Here is a 24,439-nt window from a genome sequence, read left to right as displayed (position 1 = left end):
GGATGTGAAGGATGCCTACTTCATGTTCCCATCCATCCAACCTCCAGTAAATTTTTGAGATTCATGTTCAGAAGTAAAGTTTTCCAGTTTCAGGCCCTTTGCTTCGGTCTGTCCACAGCCCCTCAAGTTTTCACCAGGACCCTCACTCCTCTTGAGAATGGTTTCATCCTCTCAGGATCAATGTATCCCTCTACTTGGACGATTGGCTTCTCCGCTCCACATCGGAAGTGCAGTGTGCTGAGGTAATTGAAGAAGACTCTTCACCTAATGCAGGAGTTAGGCATTTTTATAAACCCTGAAAAGTCACAGTTGACTCCGACACAGAAGATTCCCTAATTGGGGATGATTCTGGACTCGAGAGCTTTTTTTTTCTTCTTCTTCTTCCTCTATCCCCAAAATGATCGAGTCTTGCCTACAGACTGTTCGGGAGTTCCTCTCTCTCTCTCTTGGTATGCTTAGCAGTCCAGTGGATGAGTCTGCTAGGCACGTTGGCCTCGGTAAACCAATTTGTGAAGTTGGACAGGCTTCATATGAGGCCCCTACCATTTTACTTGAAAGCAAGCTGGTGCAGAAAGACTCAGCCAGACTCCTTTGTCATCCCCATCTCTGGAGATCAGAGAGGATCTTTGATGGTGTTTTTCAGAAGAAAAGCCTCTAGTAGGAATATCTCTTCTGCCACTGTGCCCCAGCCTAGAGTTTTATTCCGATGCCTCCGATCTAGGTTGGGGAGCCCTTTTAGGGAGCCAAAGGGACTTGGGAACATGGACTTCAATGCAGAGGTCCTTACATATTAACTTCAAAGAGCTAAAGGCCATTCACCTTGGCCTTCAGTCTTTCACTCCTCTGGCAGCAGGGAAGATTGTAGCAGTGTATGCAGACAACACCACAGCCTTGTCTTATGTCTGCAAACAAGGGATCGCCCACTCCTTCTCTCTCTGCAAGACAACGAAAGACCTCCTCTGGGTGAATCAGTACCAAGTGAAGTTTGTTACTCGCTTCGTGCGAGGAAAAATTAATGTCCTTGCAGACGAATTGTATCGCTGCAGTTAGGTTTTTCGGATGGAGTGGACTCCGGACTCCCTCGTATGCAACGATTTCTGAAAACTGTGAGGCAAACCAGCTGTGGGTCTCTTCGCAAGATCAAGAAATTATTGCATGCCTCTCCGTGGCTCTCCAGTCCCAGACCATCTTGCATGGGCGACGGATGCCATGCTGTTTGATTGGTCGGGCCTGGATGTCCACGCCTTCCCATCTTCTTAATTGATCAGCAATCCATTCTGGCCCAGGAAAGAATGGTTTCAGGATCTGCTGCGCTTGTTAGTGGACTTCCCAAGACTTCTGCCACAAAGACAGTTGCTGCTCAAACAACCACACTTCCTCAGGTCCCATCAAGGATTGTCCACTCATCGTCAGAGGTGTAAAGGCTTTTCGAAGTAAACTACAGAGGCTTTTGCTAGGTGCAAAAGATCTTCTGCTATCAGGCTTTACCAATCCAAGTGGTTGGTTTTCAGAGGATGGTACCAACAAATAAGATCTAGTCTTCTGAAACCTTTATAAGCCAGTTAGCTGACTTTTGCCTTTCCTGAGGACTGATAGGAAGTTGTCTCCCCCTGCCTTAAAGGGGTGTAGGTCATTGTTCTAAGACCTCAGAGATTTTATCAGCCAGATCCATCTCTTTTAAGAATCTCACTGGGGAGACTCTTTCTCGTGGCATCAGCGATCACAGACTTGTTAGCAAGCGGTAAGCCTTCGACATGAGAGTAGCTTTTGCAAGTGGAAATGCAGCACACACACACACACACACACACACACACACACACACACACACACACACACACACACACACACACACACACACACACACACACTCTCTCTCTCTCTCTCTCTCTCTCTCTCTCTCTCTCTCTCTCTCTCTCTCTCTCTCTCTCTTTTTCCTTTCCTTGCCAAGAATGAGGGTGTTTCCAAGCCTCGACCTCGTTCGAGCTTAACAGACATCCTCGGTCCAGAGGGGAAGAGAGACTTCTTTGTCTTGTGGAAACCTTGAAGTTCTGTTTTTGGAGGACAGAAAAAATCAGAGGACCCTCTGACAAGCTTCATTGCTCAGTGAAGATCCCTTCACACCCTCTGTCAAAGAATGTGCCTTCTTTCTTTCATAGAAGTTCGATTACAGAAGTGCATTCTCAAGTTCAGGAAGATGCTTTATCTTTCCTTATGGTCAAAGCTCATGAGGTTCGAACTGTCGCTCTCAGCCAGGAGCATCCCTTTTTTTTGACATGCTTAGTGCCCACCTCATCAATCATGACACCAACTCCCAGGCGCTTGTCACCAACTGTAGAGAGTTCAGAGCCAGTACTTGGGCACTAGGCATCAATAGTGGGGCCCTCGCCGCCAAGTTCCGGGTGCTTGGCGCCGAGTTCCAGGATCCATGGCTGGCATAGTTGAGAAAGGAAGCATAGAGGGCTCTCTGTCCCTCTTCTGTCCCTTTGCCTTGTTGTAAGGTCATTGAGTTTAAGGGAAGCCTGGGGGTACAGTGTACCTGGAGTACCCACCAGTTTTAATGGTTGGGTTAGTGGTTCTTTATTTTAGTTGTAGGTGACAGTGTTGTGTTTATTCTGGTCTATGCCCATGGCAAGGGCGCTATTTTTTGTCTTTGTCAGCCATCGGTGGACTTCCATGGCTGCAAAGTACCCACTAAATTAGAGCCGGCTCTTGGCCAATACTGCCACGTCCTCTACAGGTTAAGATGAGCGCCGTCCAGAGGCGGTACCCGCCTAAAGCAGCTCTCTTAACAGTTAAGGTACAGCAAGCATTAATCCAATGCTAGCAACCTCTCTAGTTCAAAGTCATTATCTTTATTAATGTTTTGGTTTAGAACATGTCCATGATTCCCACCTCCTCACAATGTGGAATCAGCTATGTAATTGTTTGGTAAGTCACTTATATAAAAATGACATTTTTATGATAAAATAAAGTTTTATATATACTTACCAAGCAATTACATAATTGGAGCCTACCCTCCTCCCCACAATGGACATTTGGGCACCAATCGAATTGAAGTTCTTCGCTGAGCTGTACCTATCAGTCCCGAAAGTGGTTGGGTTCCTGTCACCTACACTGGCGATGGTAGGGCCACCACAAAAATTTGAGTTCTTAAGACTGCCATGTGGAAATCTAGTAGCTATGTAATTGCTTGGTAAGTATATGTAAAACTTTGTTTTATCATAAAAATGTCATTTTCCATTATGTCTCATCTTTTAATGAAGCTCTCCTTAATTACTTGGAGCTAATGCTTTGATGAGCAGTATAGAAAATGAGATTCTAATAGCCAGTCAGTTTATCCTGGAAATTAACAGAAAATTGATTAAATGTCCATTTATTGCTGCTAGAGAGAAAGGTAAACAACACAGATAAAACACTTTGAACATGTTGCATCTCTTTAAAAATTTTAAGAGTCTGGTTGGTTGGTGTATTATTTAGAATTATTTTACTATATATATATGTGTTTCAATAAGTAAAATTTAAAAGTATTGGATTTTTATATCTTCAAACATAAAGGTACCCAGGTACATTAATGGTGATATGATGTAAAATCATTTATGCTCATTCTTTATCATTTCAGATGTCTGTAAAGTTTTATCATTAATCTTTTTCAGTCAAAGAAACCATCTGTCGCTGTTTATTATACTAATCGAGCACTGTGCAACTTGAAGTTGAAACGATGGGACCTAGTGTGTTTAGACTGCCGCACAGCTCTCGAGATCGATGCAACTTTGGTTAAAGCCCATTTCTTTCTTGGTCAAGCTCTCCTTGAGACAGACAATTTCGATGAGAGTATTACACACCTTCAAAGAGGTAGGCTTAATACAGTATTAGCATAGATTTTAGTATTGCTGATTAATTGAGTATGCCAGAATGCACTAACTTGCATGCATGATGTCAGTACAGAAGAGGGTAGCTACTGTATTCAAATTGAAGTAAATTTTTACATATTGTACAAAGTAACTGTAACTTTTCCCAAAACTACCCGTGATGATATTGCAGAATTGTTGCATGAATTCTTCATTCACATACCATATTTATATTACAATTTACTAAAAGAAGGGCTGTATTTGACATACAGTATTTTTATTTTTAAGGCAAGTTAGATGAAAATTTACAATATCGAGTGTTTACAGTATGGTATAGTAATTACCTTATTGATCATTGTATTCATCAATTATTTATAATGTAGCTCAAGATCTTGCCAAGGAACAGAAAGTCAATTATGGAGACGACATAGCCTGTATGATACGAGTTGCACGGAAAAGAAGATTCAACATAGCTGAGGAAAAACGAATTGCCCAAGAAATTGAATTGCAGGTACTTGTGTGTGTTTTGATGTTTGGTGGTGGTTTATCATACTGCAGTAAGTGGGTGATGATTAACAATTTTACAGAGCTATCAAATGGGTAATAAGCAAGGGAGAATTCATTAACTGACATTACTGTAGTTGAAGGAAAGGACTGAATTTTTAAAAATGTACTGTATTATTTTTTTATTTGTACACTAACCTTACATTATGCTTAAATTTATACTTGTGACTTTTTACACAAATCAGAACCATAGTTAAACTGTTGAGTGATTTCTTGGAAGTTATTGTATGCTTGTCACATCAAAGTTTGTCTTTGCCTTGTACTTTGTTGAACTCTTAAAATCTGTTAAAATTTCATTCACAATTTTTAACCTTTCATGAGTGTACATACTTAATTTTGTGTACAATATATCCATGTGCAAATACAAATCCTAATATGACAGGAAAATAAACTGTACTCGGAATCGATGTAAATTACCAGTAGGGTACTGTACTAGGGTGGGTAAGGAACCCAAGTCTATCAAAATACAAGGGTTGTATTGAGAGTTGCAGGGAGTTACACGGATAGAAGTGCCTCCATGACTTACTTGTCTATTCAAGGGGACACCTTTTAAAAAATAAATCACCTGATTGTTGATCATTTTAATCTTTTCTTGAAATGATTCATAATTATACTGTGCTGATGTATTTTCCAAAATAAGGCTTTCACATGTATTAGCTTCTACAGTGGTTTGTTGAACCTTTTTAGTTTCAGTTTTCATCTGCTGAATCTAGTTTGATTATTACTCAAGGTACATAGATTTGTTGTCTTATTATAATTCATGTTTATCTAGAGTAAAGAGTTAAAATTTAGGCATTCTGGTATCTTTTGCTATTCAAGGTGTCTGATTTGTGGTATAGGTATTAGCTTGGTTGTTCTTGCCTGTAATGCTTCAAATTTTTTGTCTTGACTGGGATTACACCCAAATTTGGACAATACTTTAATTGGTATCTAAATTTTTCCTAATAGTAAGTTAAAGTATATTAATGACTTTATTGCCACTTCTATACATTGTGTAAGGGAGATTAGCCACTAGCATGATGACTGATAAATCTTTTTTAAATAGCCTGTCTGTTTCCTTCCCAGTTCATTCATACTGGGCATTCTTGTTTTTTTAACACATTCATGACTGCATTTATCCAAGTTGAATGGCATCTGCTGTTTTATTTTATGAACTATTCACCTATCTTCTTCAAGTCTTCTCGCAACTGTCGTATGGTGGCATGATTATCAGTAGTGATATCCATTTGTGTGTCATCATAAACTTACTTTGCTTGCTAGTCATCCTTGAGTCCAAGTCATTTATATCGATAGTGAAGAGCAACACCAAGCACCTAACCTTGAGGCACACCATTTGTGAAATTTTGCCAGTATATGTAAAGGGATGTCTCATTGATGAAAACTTGTTTTTGTTACTTAGCTGAGACACTTTACTTTGTGAGTCTTTTATCTGGTATCCTGTTAGATGCCTTCTGGATATACTAGAATCCTAGATAGATGATATCTATTGCTCTACTTTTTCATATGTATTATATATATCTTGGAAGTAAGAAACATTGGTAGAATGATTTTCCATTGCAGAAGCCATACTGGCTATCTAGACTTAGCTTGTTTGATTTCTAAATATCTCATTATATTGTCTGCTGTGATAGATTCTAGTATCATCCTAGAATCTATCATTGTAGATGATATAATGAGATACTGCATTTAGAATTAAACAAGTTAAGTCTAGATAGCCAGCTTGGATTTCTCAATGGAAAATCATACTTAACCAGCATTTATTTCTGAGATATAGACAATACATATGATAAAAGCGGAGCAATAGATATTATTTATGTAAGATTTTCAGAAGGCAACTGATAAAATGCTACATAAAAGACTTGCAAAATAAAGAGCCTAGCCTTCATAGATGAAGTGTGGATTGGGTAAAAGACTGGCTATGTAACAAAAAAACAGAGTTGTCATCATTGAGACATCCTCTCAGTGGCAGAAGTCACAATTGGTGTGCCTCAAGGTTTGTTTGTAAAAGTTTATTTCCACTGTAACCAGTAAGCAAAGACACTTGACTGTACATGTGAAACATAAATGCTAGTAACCCAGGGAGACTATCTCTAAGGATCCCTTAAAGGAGGAGATGAAAACTAAAGTCAAGAAGAAGAGTGGGATTATTCCTGTAAGTCATCCCCAAGGGTAATACTTTAGTACAGTACTTGTCTCACTGCTGCAACCTGTCCCAGAGAATGTGCATCCATTCAATTTATGAATCACATCCTCCAGGTACTTGCATTTAAAATCAAGGTTACATTTAAAAACTTAAGACAATTAAAGGTCTATAATCTCATGGAATTAAACTCTTGCATGTGCTGCTTTGCCATGCATGACTTACTTTAAGTCGGAAAGACTAACTAGCTTGAGCCAGTTGGGGATGGTGATACCAGGAATCAGTTTCCTAGAATGACTTGTGGGAAGAAACAATCAAGGAGGAATGCTTCTGGAAATTCTTTTCTCCTGAGGTTAATTTAAGGCAGACTGATTTCACTGGGCACAGAAGGCAATCCTCTTCATTTCTGGAGTAGGTATCAAGAGAAGAGAGAGCAGAGGGTTCTGTTGAATGGTTCTGGCAGCTTACAGTTTGAGTCTTTGCTATGGAGTCAGTTGGAGTGACATTCCAATGTACATATCTCCACCCCATAGCATGTGTGACTGTCCGAGAGAGCATGAATTTTGAATTTTGCTGGACTTTGAAGATACATAGGTTAGAAGAAATACTGTCTTGTGTGTAACAAGAGTGATTTTACCTGAGGAATCTCCTCAGAATGTTAGGTCAGTCCTCTAGGTTCCACTGAATAACCCACATCTAATGCATGAAGCTCAGAGGCCCTTGTGAGACCTCTTGTGGCATCTGAGAAACAGGAGAAAATCTAATATAAGGACAGAGAACTCTAGTGGATTAGCACCCTTTCACAGTACCAGTTTCAGAACTGGTTCCACTTTGCTTGGTAGAGGTTGATGATTGAAGCTCTGCAAAGTTTGATAGTGGTACTCTAACTGATGTGCCTTGACCAAAGCTGTGACTGAAAAGTTGTATGGTAGGGGAACTGAAGCAGTCTGCAGTTGCCAAGGCTGTGTTCTGAAGGAATGTAAGACCAGGTTGCCAGTCTTAAGTTTGCCATATCTAGGCTGCAGTGTGTAGTCAAGGATGGCATTCTCTTATCCTGTCCACCATCTGGTGAATGCCAAGTTTCATAGCCCTCATCGATGGAGTCAAGTCCAACTTCTCCCAAGTTATAAGTTGGCCCAGCTATTAACAGACTTCAGTGAGGCAATACAGGTGTTGATTCAGCTCTTTTGCAAATGATCATGTCATCACTAGCAAGTCCTCCCAGTACTGTACTTCCAGTCTTAGGCTGCATGTGAGCAAACACTCACTGGTGAGTTGTAGTTTGTCTGAAATAAAGGACCTTGAATTGAAATACCCATCCCACCCGAACGACTTGATGATCAAGTGACATCAGGAAGGCTTTTGCTGAGAACTGGTTCAGTGGGCTGAAGAAGAAAATGGGCCACCATCCACCTTTTGCCCTAGGAACCGGAAAAGGATGACTAGAAAGCCACTGCTAATCATCTATCACCTTTTTCACCTGCTTTTATAGCATTTTTATCTTATCTCAGTATCCAAAGCATATTGATCGGAGTTGTACATTTTTTTATACATTTAATTAAATATTGTTTAACATTTAACAGAAAATATCACTCTCCAAAATGTTTTCTGTATTTACCATTGCCATTAATACAGTATTGTAATATATAAAAAAAGCAGCAAGTTAGTTGAGCTGATTCTTGTTGGAAAGGAGGGTTTTGTGGGGTACGAATTAGATATTTAAATGATCTATGATCATTCTTATCTTTTTTTGGTTATCATTGATTTTTAGAACAGATACTACATGTTGATTTCCTATTTTCAGTCATATCTGAACAGATTAGTTTTAGAAGACAGGGATCGTCAAATAGAGACAGTTCGAAGGAAATATGAAGATGATGAAGAAAAAGCTCAGGAAGAAATCATTAGAATAGAACAACAAACAGTAAGTTTCTGCTGATACAATTTTTTTTTTTTTTTTTCAAAAATTCTAATGATTGTTTATAAAGAAGTTGGAAGATTTTGATGAGATTTTCACACAAGTTTTTTTAACAAACTGTACAGTCTTTGAAATCAACATAATTTGTGCTGAAAGTATTGCATATTGTTTTATTTTTATATGTAAAAATTATGGAAATAGTCAATTTTTTGTATAAATGAAGTAATGGTCATAAAATGAAGTCTTTAATCAGACCTTCCAAGTTTTCCATTTATATACATGTAGATATTTAATGCATAATAAATGTATTTGTGGCTATTTACACATGAAATTTCATTCTAGTATGCAAAGTAATACAAGATTCAGTGTTGGAACTTCCATTCTTGAAAGATAGTTTACTTCACCACACAACCAATACTCATACATAATCCACATTTGTGTTCTTAAAATGGTCTCTGCAGTCTTTTGTTGAACAGACAGAAGAGCAGTAGTAGTGCTGTGCACTCACCACCTGGGTCCACAGGTTTGTAGTAGGAAACTGCTTCACTTTTCGTATTTCTATAGTTCTGTCAGAGCTGAACAGAATTACAGACTTTCACTGCAGGGTCAACAATTTCATTAATATTTAATTACGATACATTCTTTCATTCCTTTTTTACATTGCCTTCCTCATAACATGGTCAGTGAATTAATTTTTCACCTTAAATAGATATTTTGTTTAGTTGAGGATACAATCCTCAACATTTTTATGTGAATAAACCTGCAGCAGAGCTGGTTAGTCATTGAAACTTAGTAAAAGGATTGTTAACTTTCAGTAGGTAGGTGAGGGTTGATTACCACCTACTCACCTGACTGGCAGCCCCACTTTTCTTTTAGGTGTTATCAAGTTAAGAAGTCCTAGTTGATGTGGTCACTAAACTTGACTTAGTTTTTGAAGCATTTATCAGTACAGTATAATTCTCTTGTATAATATTGTTTGTGGTTGTTCAGTACACAATAGATACTTGAACAACAAATTAACTTTTATGTTTCTCATGCTGTACAGTCTGTTTTCTTTTTTAAATTTCTTATTTAAAGTCTTGAGGCTTGCCATATTTTAACTCACAATTTGTCCATACAGAATATTAACCTGTCTTTACAGCAAGACTAGGTTTATATGATAAGCATCATATATAGTAAGAGTCTTTCTTGCTTCCTTTTTCTACAGGAGTGGATTGTTTGTGTGAGATACTCGAGGACCTCTTAGGGTTACTCTCTCAGTCCGTCCTGCTTTCCCTTTCCTTCTTGGTCTTCAGACTGTTGAAGATTGGGGTCATGTAGGGAGGTTCTCTTTGAGGTTATTCTTTAGAATTTTCTTTGAGTGTTCCTTTTGTAGAACAGATGACTTTCTTTGATCCCTTGGCTAAAGCACCTGGGAACCTACTTGTCCAGTCACAAGTGTTCTTTACTGTCCTTGGAGATTAATGAGGTGTAAGGAGAGGATTTTGGTAGAAGGGCTGAAAAAGTGCAGTGCCTTCATCAAGCCCACCTTTGTCATCCTGTTTGTTCTCTGGGTCTTCTGATTAATTGACACATACTTCTAATTCTTCCTTGGTATCAGTAAGTGCTTGAGAGGTGTCTTTGCTCCTCCTCTGACTTCTGGGGAAGTGATTGAAGTTGATTGCAGCTGGGTTAATCTAGAAAAGCCAGATTGGAGGACAACAGATTGGAGAAGGATAGCATGGTTTCAATCTTTCTCCCTTCCTTCTGTCCCAATTCTTCTCTGTTGTCCTTTCTGTCCTCTCATTCTATCTCAGCCCTTGGGCTGCTAAGATGGACAGGGTTTTATTGGAGTGTTCCATCTGAGCTCCAGGTGTAGTGGTCAGTCTGATTATGATTACTCGTGCCAATCTGTCTTCAAAATTCCCTTGAAGAAGGCCGTGGGACACCTAGAAATTGACACCTTACTTCCCTTTGGACTCACTAAGGAATTTATAGACAACTGTAGCCATCCACAAACCTAACAGAGACTCTTCAGTCTCAGCTTAAATGATTCTCTGAACTGTAGGATAACATCTTCATAATTATGGCTTTTACCTTTAATTTTTCATAAGTGGTATCCTTAGTGATGTAAATTTCCTCATTTACTGACCACTATACAGTATCTCAATAGATGTTAAGTTGTCTATACTTAGGATAAAGAACTATCCAATTACAAATGCTTTACATTACTACCACTTAAAACAAGGGTTATCACACGCACACACACACATACACATACACACCCACACACCTAACTCCTTTTCCCTCCCAGAGCATTTGGTGTCTTGTTTTCATATGAACTGTAGGTGCTCCGCGTGGATCTTCTAGGTCAAGTCAGCCAGCTCCAATGTCTTCAGCAACTTAGTCCATCCCACCCAATTTGTGATTTAGGCTACATCTAAATGTTAGGGTTAATGGCAGACTCTCAAAATTTTTAAAACAAAAATAAATTTTTTTAATACAAACCCATCATTTATGCAAAAAGGGTCATCTTCCCAGTCCTTATGACCTTGTAGATAACAGCCCAGGCTACATGAAGAGTGAGTGAGCCAACCGCCATCATTGGACATGTAAATCCAGGTAACACACATATAGTATTACTGTCACTGTTCTTCTGTTTGTTAGACAAAAGACTGCAATGTATGGTATGTTCTGAGACCTCAAAGGTAGAGTATGAGTGACTTTATGAAAAGATCAAATTTATTTTCAAAACATTAGATAGGCTATTTATGAAAATATACAGTATTTGGAGAAATTATAATGATTTGAACAAACAACTTCGTAAGGCACAGTACAATACTTAACACTGATGTCGTAAGTAAGATGTAACTGGTGGCTTTATTTTCAGGATAATCATATCACAGAAGTCAACGCATTGTTTGCAAAATTAGACGAGAGAAGGAGAGTAAGTATGCTATGTTTTTGTTATATCAAATTAATTTCTCAGTAGTCTGTAAAAGTAGACTGTTTAATGTGATAGAGAAGTACTGTACAGTAGTCATAGTTTTTAGAGTTTTTTTTTTTTTTTGTAGACAAAACCATATCTACCCAGATCATCCCCTAAAGAGGAGTCCTAAAACACATTTACCATTACAGTAATCTGGAAACTTTCTCCTGAGGATTAGTCAACTAGCTATGACAAGGCCAGTTGATCTCTTAACCCCTAAAATCAGTTCCTTATGACTATCTGGCTCACATGTAGTAAACAACTCTACTTTACCTTTTATTCCCAATCACTTAGGGGCGGAGTGCTCTTGATTCATTTAACAGCTAGTGCTATTAGATGAAATAAGATTTGTTTCTTAACAAACCTGTTACATATACAGTAATTAGGTCATTTAATGCATATAAAAGGAAAAATTCTTTGGTCTCAAGCAGCCAGATGAGTCAATTGTGTTTGTAGTGCTGTACACTGTCATTTCCAATGCTCTGCCTTATTTTTGTCTCTTAGGGATTCCCCTTGAATAATTTAATTTCATTTCATTTACACTCCTTGGGTAAATGAATGTTCCTTCCATTCTTGAGACAGAGGTAATGACTACCAATTAACAATTGTTGAACCACTGATTGTGCTTTGCTAAGAATGTTTGTAAGTAATTCAAAGAACTTTTGCTCTTTTTTTTAAGCTCAGTGATAGCTTGGGTTTTGGTTTGGCAAGTTATAATCATTGACATCAGTGAGTTTTTCTGTTCAGTTATTAGTGAATGGTACACTATTACTTTTTCTTTTTAGTTGGCTTTTATTCAATTTTCAGAGAACATTAAGTTTGCATTAAATTGGGTAGCCTTGTAAAGGCATATTTTGAGATAGGTTTAATTTTTTCTTGCTTTTCACTATAAGCACTCTTCACTGTAATTGCTTATTTTGTTTTTCATCTGAGATTCATTAACAAGTTGTAGGGTTGTTAGTTTTGTTATTGTTTTGCTCTGTAATTTCCCTTTTTACATCTAAGTACGTAATTATGGTGTGATGTATGTTACTTATCGTATTATAAAATATAGTACTGAATACAATTAGAATTATGCACATCATCATCTGTTTGCCTAACATAATATAATGCAGCATAGAATATTCAAGTTCAGTTTTTAGGTTAAATGCTAATGTGATTTTTATGTTGTTGTTAACTGTTTTTCAGCCTTTTATTATGCAGTGCTTACATTCAAACAATATTTCTTTGAGATTATTTGTTAAGCAAATGGTTATTCAGTGCCTGTTTTAGGCATTATGATAAACTTTTTTGTTAAACATGGAATGAGTTTTCTCCTCTCTCTTCTGTCCTGTATTCTTTCTGCTTGAACTCTTATTAGGTCTAGGTCTTCATCTGTCCCCTTTTTCTGAAATTTTATGGGCCTTCCTAATGGTCTTTTTTTGTTCTAATCCCTTGTCTATTGCTCATTTGACAACTGTCCCATATCCCTTCTCATCTCATGTTAAAACTATCTCCGTCTTTCAGTTTTCAGTTTATTTTCCAACTTCTGGACACCACATCTTGCCATCATTTCCTCATTTGTAATATGAATAACAGTAAACCAGCATAGTAGCTTGGTTATTTTTGAGGCAGGTTTGTTCCCCTTCTGCCTGCCTACAAATGTTGGAGAGGCCTCTAAGACTGAGGCAAGTAACCTGTATCCACAGAACCCATTATGTGCTTTATAAGTAATGGACTTGTGTAAATTTTCGTGTAAAGAATTTTGTTTTCAGAATGTATCTGAGGCTTTGGTTTCACTCATTAGCTAGAATGCCTTCGTTATTACCAAACATTCACTTCCTATTAGTAGGACTAGTGAGTCAAGCTCTGCAGAGGTCCTGCCATCTATACCAGTTATAGGAGCTGCATCACTTTCATGCTGGGATTCAAGACTATGAATTATGGTTAAAAACCAGGATCACTTGACGTAGACAGTTATGGTTGGCTAAGACACCCTCAGAAATATCATAAGTTCTGCTGTATGCTTGCTTACCTGCTAATAGGAATTCCCTCAACCAAACCTGTTTGTTCCTTTTTGAAATGATATTTCTTCATATGCTAACTAGTTATTTGTTAAACACTAATTATTTCACAACTCTAGTTACATTTTAAACAGCTGATAGGGCTTTTAACCATACTCTTTGACATGTGGTACCTGGCTAAAGTAAAGAGATTTCTTGACACTTTAGTATACTTTGTGGTCTGCTTTATAAAGAAATAGAATTTTGATATGTGTAACTTTGAACAGTAAAGTTTGAAATTATAAAAATTATTCTTCTTCTCTGGAAGTTATTCAGTTTGTGATCCAAAGATTATAAATACTTCCACTGAGCTCCCACCTAGTATGATTTAGACTGAGCAAGCTGGTAGGTTTTGAAATTTTTGTTTTTTGTCAACTTGAACAATTATGAGAAACTTAATTCTAATGGTATTTGCTCTCTTGCTGGTACCTTGATTACTGTAGGTCAGTTAAACAGTTTTACTATACGTGCAGTTGAAAAGTGCTCTTCCTGTCATGATTTTGTCGTATTGTGCAGGATATGTAATCCTTTATTAAGGCTTCATTGTGCAAGATATGTAATTCTTTATTAAGGCTGAAAAGTTTTATACTACCAAAAGTAATCATAAAGATACAGATAATCCTAATGATAATTAAAAGATTTTTATTGAAGTGTTCAGCTTTTTTCTTGTTGAACTTAGTCCATGTAGAAGTAGTAATCTTGCTTTTGAGTCAGATATGTATGTGCTTTTATATGTTGCAGTGTATTAGATTTTGGTAGAATCATTACCAGGTTTAATGTAATACTGCATCAAACGTCAAGTGGTAGTAGTATTCCAAGTGTTTTTCCTTTCTTTTTCTTTTCATTATTAGAAATACTTTGGGGCCTGTGTGTTCTGCTGTTCTTTATAATGTTCGTGATAAAGTTGAATGGTAGTAATGATGAAAGATCTGTTAAAGTCACACAAGGTAACTTATTGATCACTACATGTTCTAGTAGCTTGATTCATTTTAATTTCCTTTTATATGAGCAATTTAAGTTTCAATAGAGCTTCATTGTCATGCACATGTGAATTATTTTGAAGTGCCAGTACTCTAAGTTTACTTTAGCTTATTTCACAACCTCCTTACACCATAGAAACACCACCCAATTATTAGCACAGTAGTATACAATAGTAGATTGAATAAAGTGGTAACCCATTACTTGAAAAGGGACACTGAAGTCCTCAGAAGTGAAGTTTTGACACAGTTTCCCAAATATGTTCAGGGAAGAGAGTATGTGTTACCTTGAACCTGTTTAAAATGGAAAATATCTTGTAAAAACACTGTTTCATCCAACCCCATTACTCATATATGCCAGCATTAATCATTTTTTAATTTACCTTTACATTGTACTCTTAATAGTCTTACTCATTTATGCCAACATTCATAATCTTTGAATTTACCTGATATTTTACTCTTTTTGTCTGACATACAGAAGATGATCAGTAGTAGCTTGGCATCTGTGCTATGTGAAGTGTTAGGCACCCATCAGTTACCCTCTCACTTATTGCGTATGTACAGTGCTATTTACAGCTAAGCAGGATCCCAGTTGATTCTTAGTACTAACTAGTCAATCGGTTTATTCTTCTTAATTTCTATCTTTACAGCATTTTCATTCCTTTCATAAGTGATGAAGTGTGATTTTTATATCTTGGTAGTTAGTTAAAGATTTGTGTTTTGTTGTATGGATTTCTCCTTGTGGTTAGCAGGTACTAATTTCAAGTAATATACTTTATTTTTCTGATATCGGCACTTATTTACATGTTTTACCATGCTTTTCATTGGTCATTTTTATGTATTACTATTTAGCACTTTAGTGATGGTTTTGTTAGCTAATTTTTGTTAGTTACTTGTATGTATTTAGTTGTCCTTTGAACAAAAGTAAGTCAAACTGGGATGTTACAATGATAAGCAAAGTCGGGGCCACCAAATCCTTGGATTAAAAACTCAACCTTTGACTTGTTACTACTTACAATTGTCTCAGATAAAAACATCAAATTGCAGTTACAGGAACAGCTTAAGAAAGTTTGGCCTTAAACCCTGAATATTTGGGTAAAGTACTCAGCAATTTTTCTTAAAGTAATGAGTAGCAGGCACAGGGTGCAGCTCATTGTCTCCTAAAAGAATTAAAATTAATAATATAAAATTAGTATCAAAACTAATAAATGGACTCATACCAACAACAATATAATAAAAATCAATGAAACAACAATACAATCAACAACAACAATATTTACATTATTTACAAAAATTTTATTGAAAGTATAAATAAACTTGACCATACGTCATGAAAAAAGTGGCGGAAGCAACTGGTCAACAAGGTGGAGCTGGCTTGCTTTGTAAGGCATATAAGAAACCCACTAGACTTACCACAACAACTCGGGGAGGGCAGTCAGGGTAGTTTTAGAAAATATTAAAAGCCTAAAAAAAAATTAGACAAAGAAGGAGCACCTTGCTAATCCACCAAGCATCTTTTGCTTTCTTATCAGCCTGTCGTACACTTTTCAAAAAAAACGTGAAATGAACAAAAAAATGGGAAAATGCCTGATTTTACCCTCAAGCAAGGGAACTCACAATCAAGACCATTGTAGATCATGGTACAACGTGTATGGCACAGTCCAAGGTTGGAGTACAAGGTTAGTATTTGGGAAACCCTCTATCAGAACAGTTGCTTGCCAAGGCTAAAGGGTCCCCTCCACCCGTTGGCTTGATTTCGGAATGTCCTTCTCTTAGAAGAGTTGTCTGCCAAAGCTGAAGAGACCTCTACCCTAAAAAAAAAAAGAAGAAAGTGAAGAATAAATAAGAAGGGATACAATTAGAGGAGGACAGAGTAATGTACAAGGAAAAGTATAAGAAAGCTTTGAGGGTAGTTGCAAAAGCTAAGGATAAAGCATATGGTGAGTTTTTAAGAGGTGCTAAAGCAACGAGCAGGAGAGATTTACTGCTGATTTATTGAGGACACAGACAGTTTATATAGCGGCGGACTGACGTCACGCCGAGGAATACAATGAGAACCAGGGTGACCTGAGGTCAATAACATTTAACAATAAATACAATGAATAAATACACTCCGAGTTGCAAAAATGGACAATAATGAAATTGACGACACTCTGATACATGAATAAAAGAAACAATGCCATACAAGCTAGTAATAGATAAGTATTCACATAGATCAGTTTAAATGATTGGGTATGGCTGATCCTGCGTGACCCGTTATCCTAAGAGCAGCATAGAAAACGGGTCGCCACTATAGAAGACCCGCTTAGCGGGACTTTACAAATACTCCCCACCCAAGACGTGGGTAACGTCTGATTAATCCACGTATCTGCTGGGGCGTTGAAGAGTGCTGCAGCTACGTGAAGTGAGAGGGGGTTCCGCTGTGCGTGGGAGTGCTGGCTGCAGGTGTGGGCGGATGTTTCCAGGGGCAGCCCTGTGACCTCCATCTGCAACGGCTCAGCTGCGGAGACGACTGCTCAGGCGGAGGGTGCGGTGCGGTGCGTCTGTTTCCTCCTCCAGGAGGTTGGGTTTGATGCGGTCGATCGACACCCAGTCGTCTTTTCCGTGAAGGGGGAGACGGAAAGCCTTGTTGTTCCTCTCCAGCACGCGGAAGGGCCCCTGTAGGGCCTGGTCAACAGTGGGTGGACGGCGTCATCCCTGACGAAGACGTGGGTGGTGGAGGACAAGCCGGGAGGTGTGAAGGTGACTGACCTGTCGGTGTATGTCCGCTTACAGGGGCGAACTTGCCGACTGTGTCTCGAAACTTTTGGACTGATGGGTTGTGGTGGTCCTCTGTTACCAGTTCGCCTGGGACTACAAGGGGCTCCCGAGATTTTCTCTGCTGCGGACGGATCGCCGTTGGTCTTGGGGCGTTCTCAGCCGAGGAGGACCCATGGCAGCTGGTATTTCCAATCCTCAGCGATGCAGTGGGCCATGAGGACGTTTTCAGGGACCTGTGGAACCTCTCCACCAAGCCGTTGGCTGCAGGGTTGTGCGGTGGTGGTGTGGTGAGATGTTCCCAGCAGGCGTGCCAGGGCAGACCACATCTCGGACAGGAAGGCAGGGCCTCTGTCGGTGGTTATGTGGTCCGGGACGCCGAACCGGCTGATCCAGCTGTAGAGGAGGGCCTCGGCGCACGCACTGGCGGTGGCTTCCTGCATGGGCGCCGCTTTGGGCCACCTGGTTGAGTGGTCGACCATCATCAGGAGATATCTGGTCCCGCCTGACGGGGAAGAGGGCCGACGATGTCGATGTGTATGTGGCAAACACCGCCCGGCTGTGGAAACTCGCCTACCCTCACTCGGTGTGACAACCTATCTTGCTGGTTTGGCACCGAAGACACTGTCTCGCCCAAGTCCTCGCGTCCTTCCGCATTCCGTGCCAGACGAACTTCTCCATCAGCAGCTTGGCCATCGTCCTGCCGGAGGGGTGGGACAGCCCGTGGATGACGCCGAATACCTGGTGGCGGCAGGTGGTGGGCACCAGGGGCGAGGCTGGCGGTGCTGACGTTGCAGAGTTTTGGTCCCCGGGGCGAGGGCCACGTCCCCGCCACTTCAGGGACATGATGGCGGTGCGGTAGGCTGGAGTGTCGGTCGGCGACCTGTTCCTGGGCGAGGTCCTCGTAGTTGATCCCGAGCTGCATCGCGTTGAGCTCGATTCTGAGAGGGCGTCTGCTACAGGGTTCTTCCTACCGGGAGGTATTTGATTGAGCAGGTGAACTCAGCAATGGCAGCGAGGTGTCGCTGCTGCCTGGAAGACCATGCGTCCCCCTGCTTGGTGAAGGCGTGGACCAGCGGCTGGTGGTCCGTGTAGATTGTGAAGGGCATACCCTCCAGGAGGAACTTGAAGTGCGGACCACCCAGTACACTGCGCAGAGTTCCCTGTTGAAGATGCTGTAGCGGGCCTCCGCGGGTTGAAATTTTTGCTGAAGAAGGCGATGGGCTGGGGCGCCATCGACGATCTACTCCAGGACAGCTCCGCAGGCAACGCTACTGGTATCCGTCATCAGTTGGAGGAGCGCCGGGTCCTGCCTTCATCTGGGAGAAGGCCTGCTGCTGGCTGGGTCCCCACACTAAGGATTTTGGTTGGCCCTTCAGTATCTCCATCAGGGGCCATGGTGTGCGTGATCCCGGGATGAACCTCCTGTAGTAATTTACCATCCCGAGGAACTCCTGGACGGCCTTGATGGAGTTGGGTATGGGGAACCTGGTGACGGCTGCGACCTTTGATGTGAGTGGGCGGACGCCATCCGGGATATCTTGTGGCCCAGGAAGTCAGCTTTCTCGCCGAAGGTGCACTTGTCAAATCTGACGGCGGCCGTTTCTCTGCAGGTGCTGCAGGACCGCCCGGATGTGCCTCTGGTGCTCTTTATGGGACCTGGAAAATATAAGGATATCATCCACATAGCAGACGCAGAACTTCAAGTCCCCAAGGATACTGTCCATCAGCCGCTGGAAGGTGCCCTGCATTTCTCAGGCCGAAGGTGGAGAGGTGAAGACGTAGGACCGAAGAGCGTGATGATGGCGGTTTTGGGATATCCTCTGGAGCGACTGTTACCTGAAAGTAAGATTTTAAAAGATCCAGCTTGAAAATATTTTGGCCCCGTGGAAGGAGGCCGTGAGGTCCTGCATGTTCGGCAGGGGTAATAGTCAGGTTCAGTTGCGAGGTTGAGCCGCCTGTAGTCGCCGCAGGGTCTCCAGGAGCCATCCGGTTTCTGCACCATGTGGAGGAGAGGCCCACGGGCTGGAGGCCTTCTTGCATATTCCCATCTGTTCCATCTCGCGAAGGTGCCCTTGGCCTCCTGAAGGTGCCGAGGGGAAGCCTCAGAACTTTGCGTGTGCAGAGGGGCCCTTTGTCTTTATGTGATGGTAGATGCCATGTTTTGCTGGGGCCCTGGGTACCTGACGGAGCTCAGGCTTGAATACGTCGGGGAACTCCTTCAGCAGCTGGGCGTATTGGTGGGGGCCGACGGAGCAGATCGTGAGGGGCGCTGGGTCCCGTTGCCAACGGGAGGGACTGGCAGGAGTCGGTGTTGAGGAGATGCTTTGCGACCGGCGTCGACTGCCAGCCCGAAGTGGGCGAGAAATCCGCACCCAGGAGCGGGGTCCATGTGTCCGGGACGACGAAGTTCCACAAATACCTCTGGCCAAGGATGGAGATCGACAGGAGCCTGGTGCCGTAGGGAGAGGATGGGGACCCATTGCTGGCCGTCAGGAAGGCAGCCGGGTCCGGTGGGCGCTGCGGTCCTCCCTGGACGGCGGAAATATTGATCTAACGGCCCGGTGTCGACCAACATCTTCCTGCCGGAGATGGTGTCGCGGACGTAGAAGCATAGTGGCTTTGGGCTCCTGGGTACCTCTGCTGCCATGGCGGCCTGTTCTGTTGGCCACCGCCTCCCCATTTTTTGGATGGGTGAATGAGCACGGGGGTTGGCAGTACCGGGCATCCTTGCCGCACTGCTGGTGGTAGTAGCAAGGACCCGGTGGGTTCCTCTTGTGATGATACGGTGGCCGCCTTTCGGTAATTACGCTTACCACCTCCTCTGCCCCCTCCTCCTGCTGAATGGAACTGATGGGGTGTGCGGGCGCTGATGCCGCGCCGCTGCCCTTTGCGGAGTCGGTCAGCTGCTGCGCAGTTCTAATCAAGTCCTCAGCGGCATGGTGTAGGGCTCGAGGATCTGAGTCCGGACCTCCGGGAGGAACTTGGGGAGGAGGAGCTCCCTTGACAGGCTGATCTCGGACTGCCTGCCGCTGCTGTTGGTGCGGGGGAGGGTGAGGAGGTCCTGGATCATGCCCCACGATTCCATGATGCTCTGTTCCTGCCGCAGGTTGATGACAAGGTCGAGGTCGGCGCGGGCGACCGGCAGGGAGCAAGTCTTGATGAGGATATTTTCAGGTGGTGGTAGGTGAGGGGGGTGTGCGGCAGACACCCACGGAATGAGTCTCCTGTAGACCTCCTCCAGCAGGGCATTGATTACTGTGTCAGCTTGCAGCACCTCGTCCGTGAGTTCCGCCAGCCTGAACTGACCCTCGATCCTGTACAGCCATGATGATGGGTTTCCCTGTGTGAAAGGTGGCAGCTTTATGGCGAGGGTGGCTTTTACTTGTCCTGCCGGGCAGGGCAGCGTGCAGGGCGCGGGTAGCGGTGTGGAGGAGCGCATGAATCTTGGCATGGGAGGCGCAGGTGATATGGCCGGAAGGAAACGCCTGAGTCGCGAGGTTCGCGGTTAACTGAACGTGGGAGGAATGTCCGCATCCATGCTCGCTCTAGCTCTCTTAATTGGAGTGGGATACTCGCGTCAATACACACTTGGGAGCGCGCCGTGTGAGTCCGTTAATGGACGCTGGTGATTTGCCGACGAGAGTCAGCACGCCCGAACGCTTGTTACAGCGCCGTCATGAGTCCACTAGGGGCATGGGTAGTTCCTGGAGCCAAGACTAAGTCGCCGTGTGAGTCCGCTAATGACTCGGGAACCACCCAGGGTCACCACTTTAAGAGGTGCTAAAGAAACGAGCAGGAGAAAGTTACTGCTGATTTATTGAGGACACAGGCCGTTTATATAGTGGCGGACTGACGTTACGCTGAGGAATACAATGAGAACCAGGGTGACCTGAGGTCAGTAACATTTAACAATAAATACAATGAATAAATACACTCTGAGGTGCAAAAATGGACAATAATGAAATTGACGACACTCTGATACATGAATAAAAGAAACAAATGCCATACAAGCTAGTAATAGATAAATATTTACATAGATCAGTTTAAATGATTGGGTATGGCTGATCCTGTGTGACCCGTTATCCTAGGAACTGCATAGAAAACGGGTCGCCATCATAGAAGACCCGCTTAGGGGGACTTTACAAGTTATATCAAGATTTATAAACGAAAAACAACAAAAGAAAGTTCTTCAGGCTAGCCACAGCAAGAAACAAGAGCAAGGATTATTATGATCATCTGCTGAATGAAGAAAATGAGAGATCCCCAGGATGTCAGAACTGGAAGAGAGCAACTAGGCTTTATCAAATGATTCATGCAATTGATGGAATAGTGCCCTTGTGACAGGTAATGGAAAAGTGCAGGGAGAAGTAGAGGGCTGTTCATGAGGTCTTCATTGACTTAGAAAATTCATATGACAAACTGTGTAGACAGGAAGTTGGAGAAGTTTGAGGAGCAGGAGGCACTAGAGAAATAGAGTAATTAGTGGAATGTATAGAAATGTAAGAACCACTCTAAAAAGTACTTTAGGGATGACCAGCAGCTTCCAGGTCAAGATAAGACTGCTCTAGGGATCACCACTGAGCCCCTTCATGTTCAGTATCATGTGGAATGTAATTGCCAAGAATTTAAGGTATGAACCCCTTTATTTATGTTCTATGCTGATGTCATCATTGCGACTACAGAAGCGGGATGAGCTAGAGAGAGAGCTAGTTAGGTGGAGGTAAGCATTAGAGAGCAGATAATTCAAGCAAAGACTGAACATATGACAAATGGCATTGATGATGACCAATAAGCCACAATTAATGGGAGAGAAATGAGCTTCAAGAAAGTGTTTAAAGTATCTGGTCTTTATAATAGATGCGTTGGGTAGTGTGTGATAAAGTGGCCAACCATTGAATTAAAGCTGGGTTAAATAATAGGAGGGGTTATCAGGCATACTCTGCAACAAGAGAGTCCACTATTAGGCAGAAGGACAGAGTATATAAGGTGTTGGCAAGAGCTGCTATGATGTATAGGCTGGAAGTGGACCACTAAGGATAGTAGAATGAAATAAGTTCAATAGGGTAGAAATGAGAATGTGCAGATGAATGAGTTGAGTGATGAGAAGAGATTAAGTTAAGAAATTATAATACACAATGCCACATACCAAAGCCATATGAAATCCGTGTAGCAACGAGGAACTCCCAAGTACCAGCCTTGATGGTTCACTACGTAGATGTTGAAAATGAGTGTCCTGTGTGCCAAAGGATTCACAAAGCAAGCATAGTGAGAAATGAGATGTGTATTAGTATTATACTGTATTAAGGACAGCAGTTTCAAGTAAGATGGACCTCAGGCCAAGCATATGCAAACGGTAACTTGGTCCACTTGAAGGTCACAATTTAGGCTGTTGGTAGGTTCTGTTCAGCAGGTTGACTTTGCATTGCTTTTCAACTTTTCATCTGTTCCTGTAACTCTTCCAAATACCACAACTTTTTTATTTGGTTTTCACATGTTAGGGTGTGAATCAGATTATGTCGGCTTACTTTAGAATGGATCCTTCAGACCATTTTGAGAGCTCAGAAATTTACTCTAATTTTTTTAAACTATATATAAATAATAAAATGCACTATGTCCATATATTTTTTTATGTGTAACAGCAAGTGTCTGTGGATAATAAACTTTACATTTAGATTTTAGACTTAATGTCCAGCTTGGGCTAGCTTCTTCCCACCGCTAGGGATGAAGATGCATTGGTTGAGCTTCATGGCAATGCGTAATGTGAGGACTCGCTGCCTTGACCCTTTCTTATATTAACGTCATTTTTGATGTTATAGATACACTGGTTATATGATAACAAAAATCATTTATTAAAATTTTGTAGGGCTCACTTTTTCCATCGGCTCAGTTTGACTAGCATTCCTTAATATGGAATTTATTGTTTTCTCTCCATACAATACAGTGACAGGTCAACAGATGCTCTCTTTGATGAACAGAAATGGAAGCATCAGTTGTCTTTTTGTCAAGCTGAGCTATTCTTGCAAGTAACACTAACCATCATCACAATACCACTGTTTTGTTACAACTTGTGTATGATATTGTAAGCATTTCCTTGCAGTGCAAGTGAAAATTACTCATGATATTTATTGAGATTTAGAGCAAAATGCTTAAGGTTCTAATTCTAGCTTAGGTGGAGGAGCTTTACCAATTCTATTTTTGTGATGAGCAAATGAGAGTGACTGATAATTTAAACAGACAGGTGTTCTGTCGTGTATGGCATGTAGTTAATTCATCCTCTTAAGTTTAAACATTTTCTTGGATATATATAATAGTTAATGTTCTTTCTTTTGGCAAGTGTTACTGGTACAGTGTAGAACCTTATTTTTTTTTCTATTATTTCCTCGCTACTCTTTACAGAAACGAGAAGTACCTGATTACCTATGTGGCAAAATTAGTTTTGAGATCCTCAGGAACCTGTTGTAACTCCAAGTGGAATAACCTATGATCGCAAAGATATAGAAGAGCATTTACAGGTAAGTATAAAAATACCATTTGGATGAGGATTTGTATTTTGTTTAAAACAGTACACTACTATAATTATATGTTAAAAGAATAGATGTTACCCCAGTTGCAGAAAACCTTTGCATCATTATCTAAATTGAATGTATAATGAATTCATGACAGAAAGAAAATACAAAGGGTTAACTATAATCTTTTTTTCTTTTATTAATTTTTGGATTTGAATATATACTGTATTTGCTAGATTAATACATTTTTTTATTGTCTGTGACAATCTGTAGTTAACTATCCATGATTAATTGTTAATCATGTGTGAGGAAAGATAGTAATAAATTTGTACTCAGTACGTCTCCACAGTCAGGAGACCAGAGGAAATAATCCATCCCCTACAATGTCCCATCCCCGTAAAGGTTACATTCTACTCTCTCCCAAAATTTAATCACATGATACCAGTCACAAGGTCCATCTTTTAAAAATTTTTGTAAAGTCCAGTTTATTGCATAATTCCTATAGCAAACGGACATAAAACATACAAAATAGTAAACATAAGTTTCTTTTCAGAGGTGGTAGTAATAATAGTAGTGTTGGTTCCAGATATTCTCAAATAATAGAATGCTACCATACTTAGATTATTTGGGACTGCATTTGCTGGATAGATGTAGCAAATGTTGTTGCAAATTCTGGGGAGTTTAGTACAGGTGACATTAATAGGTCTGTAAGGTCA

At 41.0% G+C, this 24,439-nt stretch overlaps 1 protein-coding gene across 1 annotated transcript; it reads left to right on the top strand.

The window, feature by feature from the left end:
- Window positions 1-3,653: 3,653 nt before the first annotated feature.
- LOC136846043 (E3 ubiquitin-protein ligase CHIP-like) lies at window positions 3,654-23,771 on the top strand (the record flags this gene model as incomplete). The annotated part of the gene is given in 6 exon segments (XM_067116704.1): window positions 3,654-3,852; window positions 4,232-4,359; window positions 8,357-8,476; window positions 11,340-11,396; window positions 23,614-23,662; window positions 23,665-23,771. Coding segments are annotated over 6 exon segments (645 nt in total), but the record flags the coding sequence as incomplete, so codon positions are not given.
- Between the last annotated feature and the right edge of the window lie 668 nt (window positions 23,772-24,439).

This window comes from Macrobrachium rosenbergii, chromosome 2, assembly GCF_040412425.1.
Source record: "Macrobrachium rosenbergii isolate ZJJX-2024 chromosome 2, ASM4041242v1, whole genome shotgun sequence".
Taxonomy (NCBI): Eukaryota; Metazoa; Arthropoda; class Malacostraca; order Decapoda; family Palaemonidae; genus Macrobrachium; species Macrobrachium rosenbergii.
This window is presented reverse-complemented; position numbering and strand designations above follow the sequence as displayed.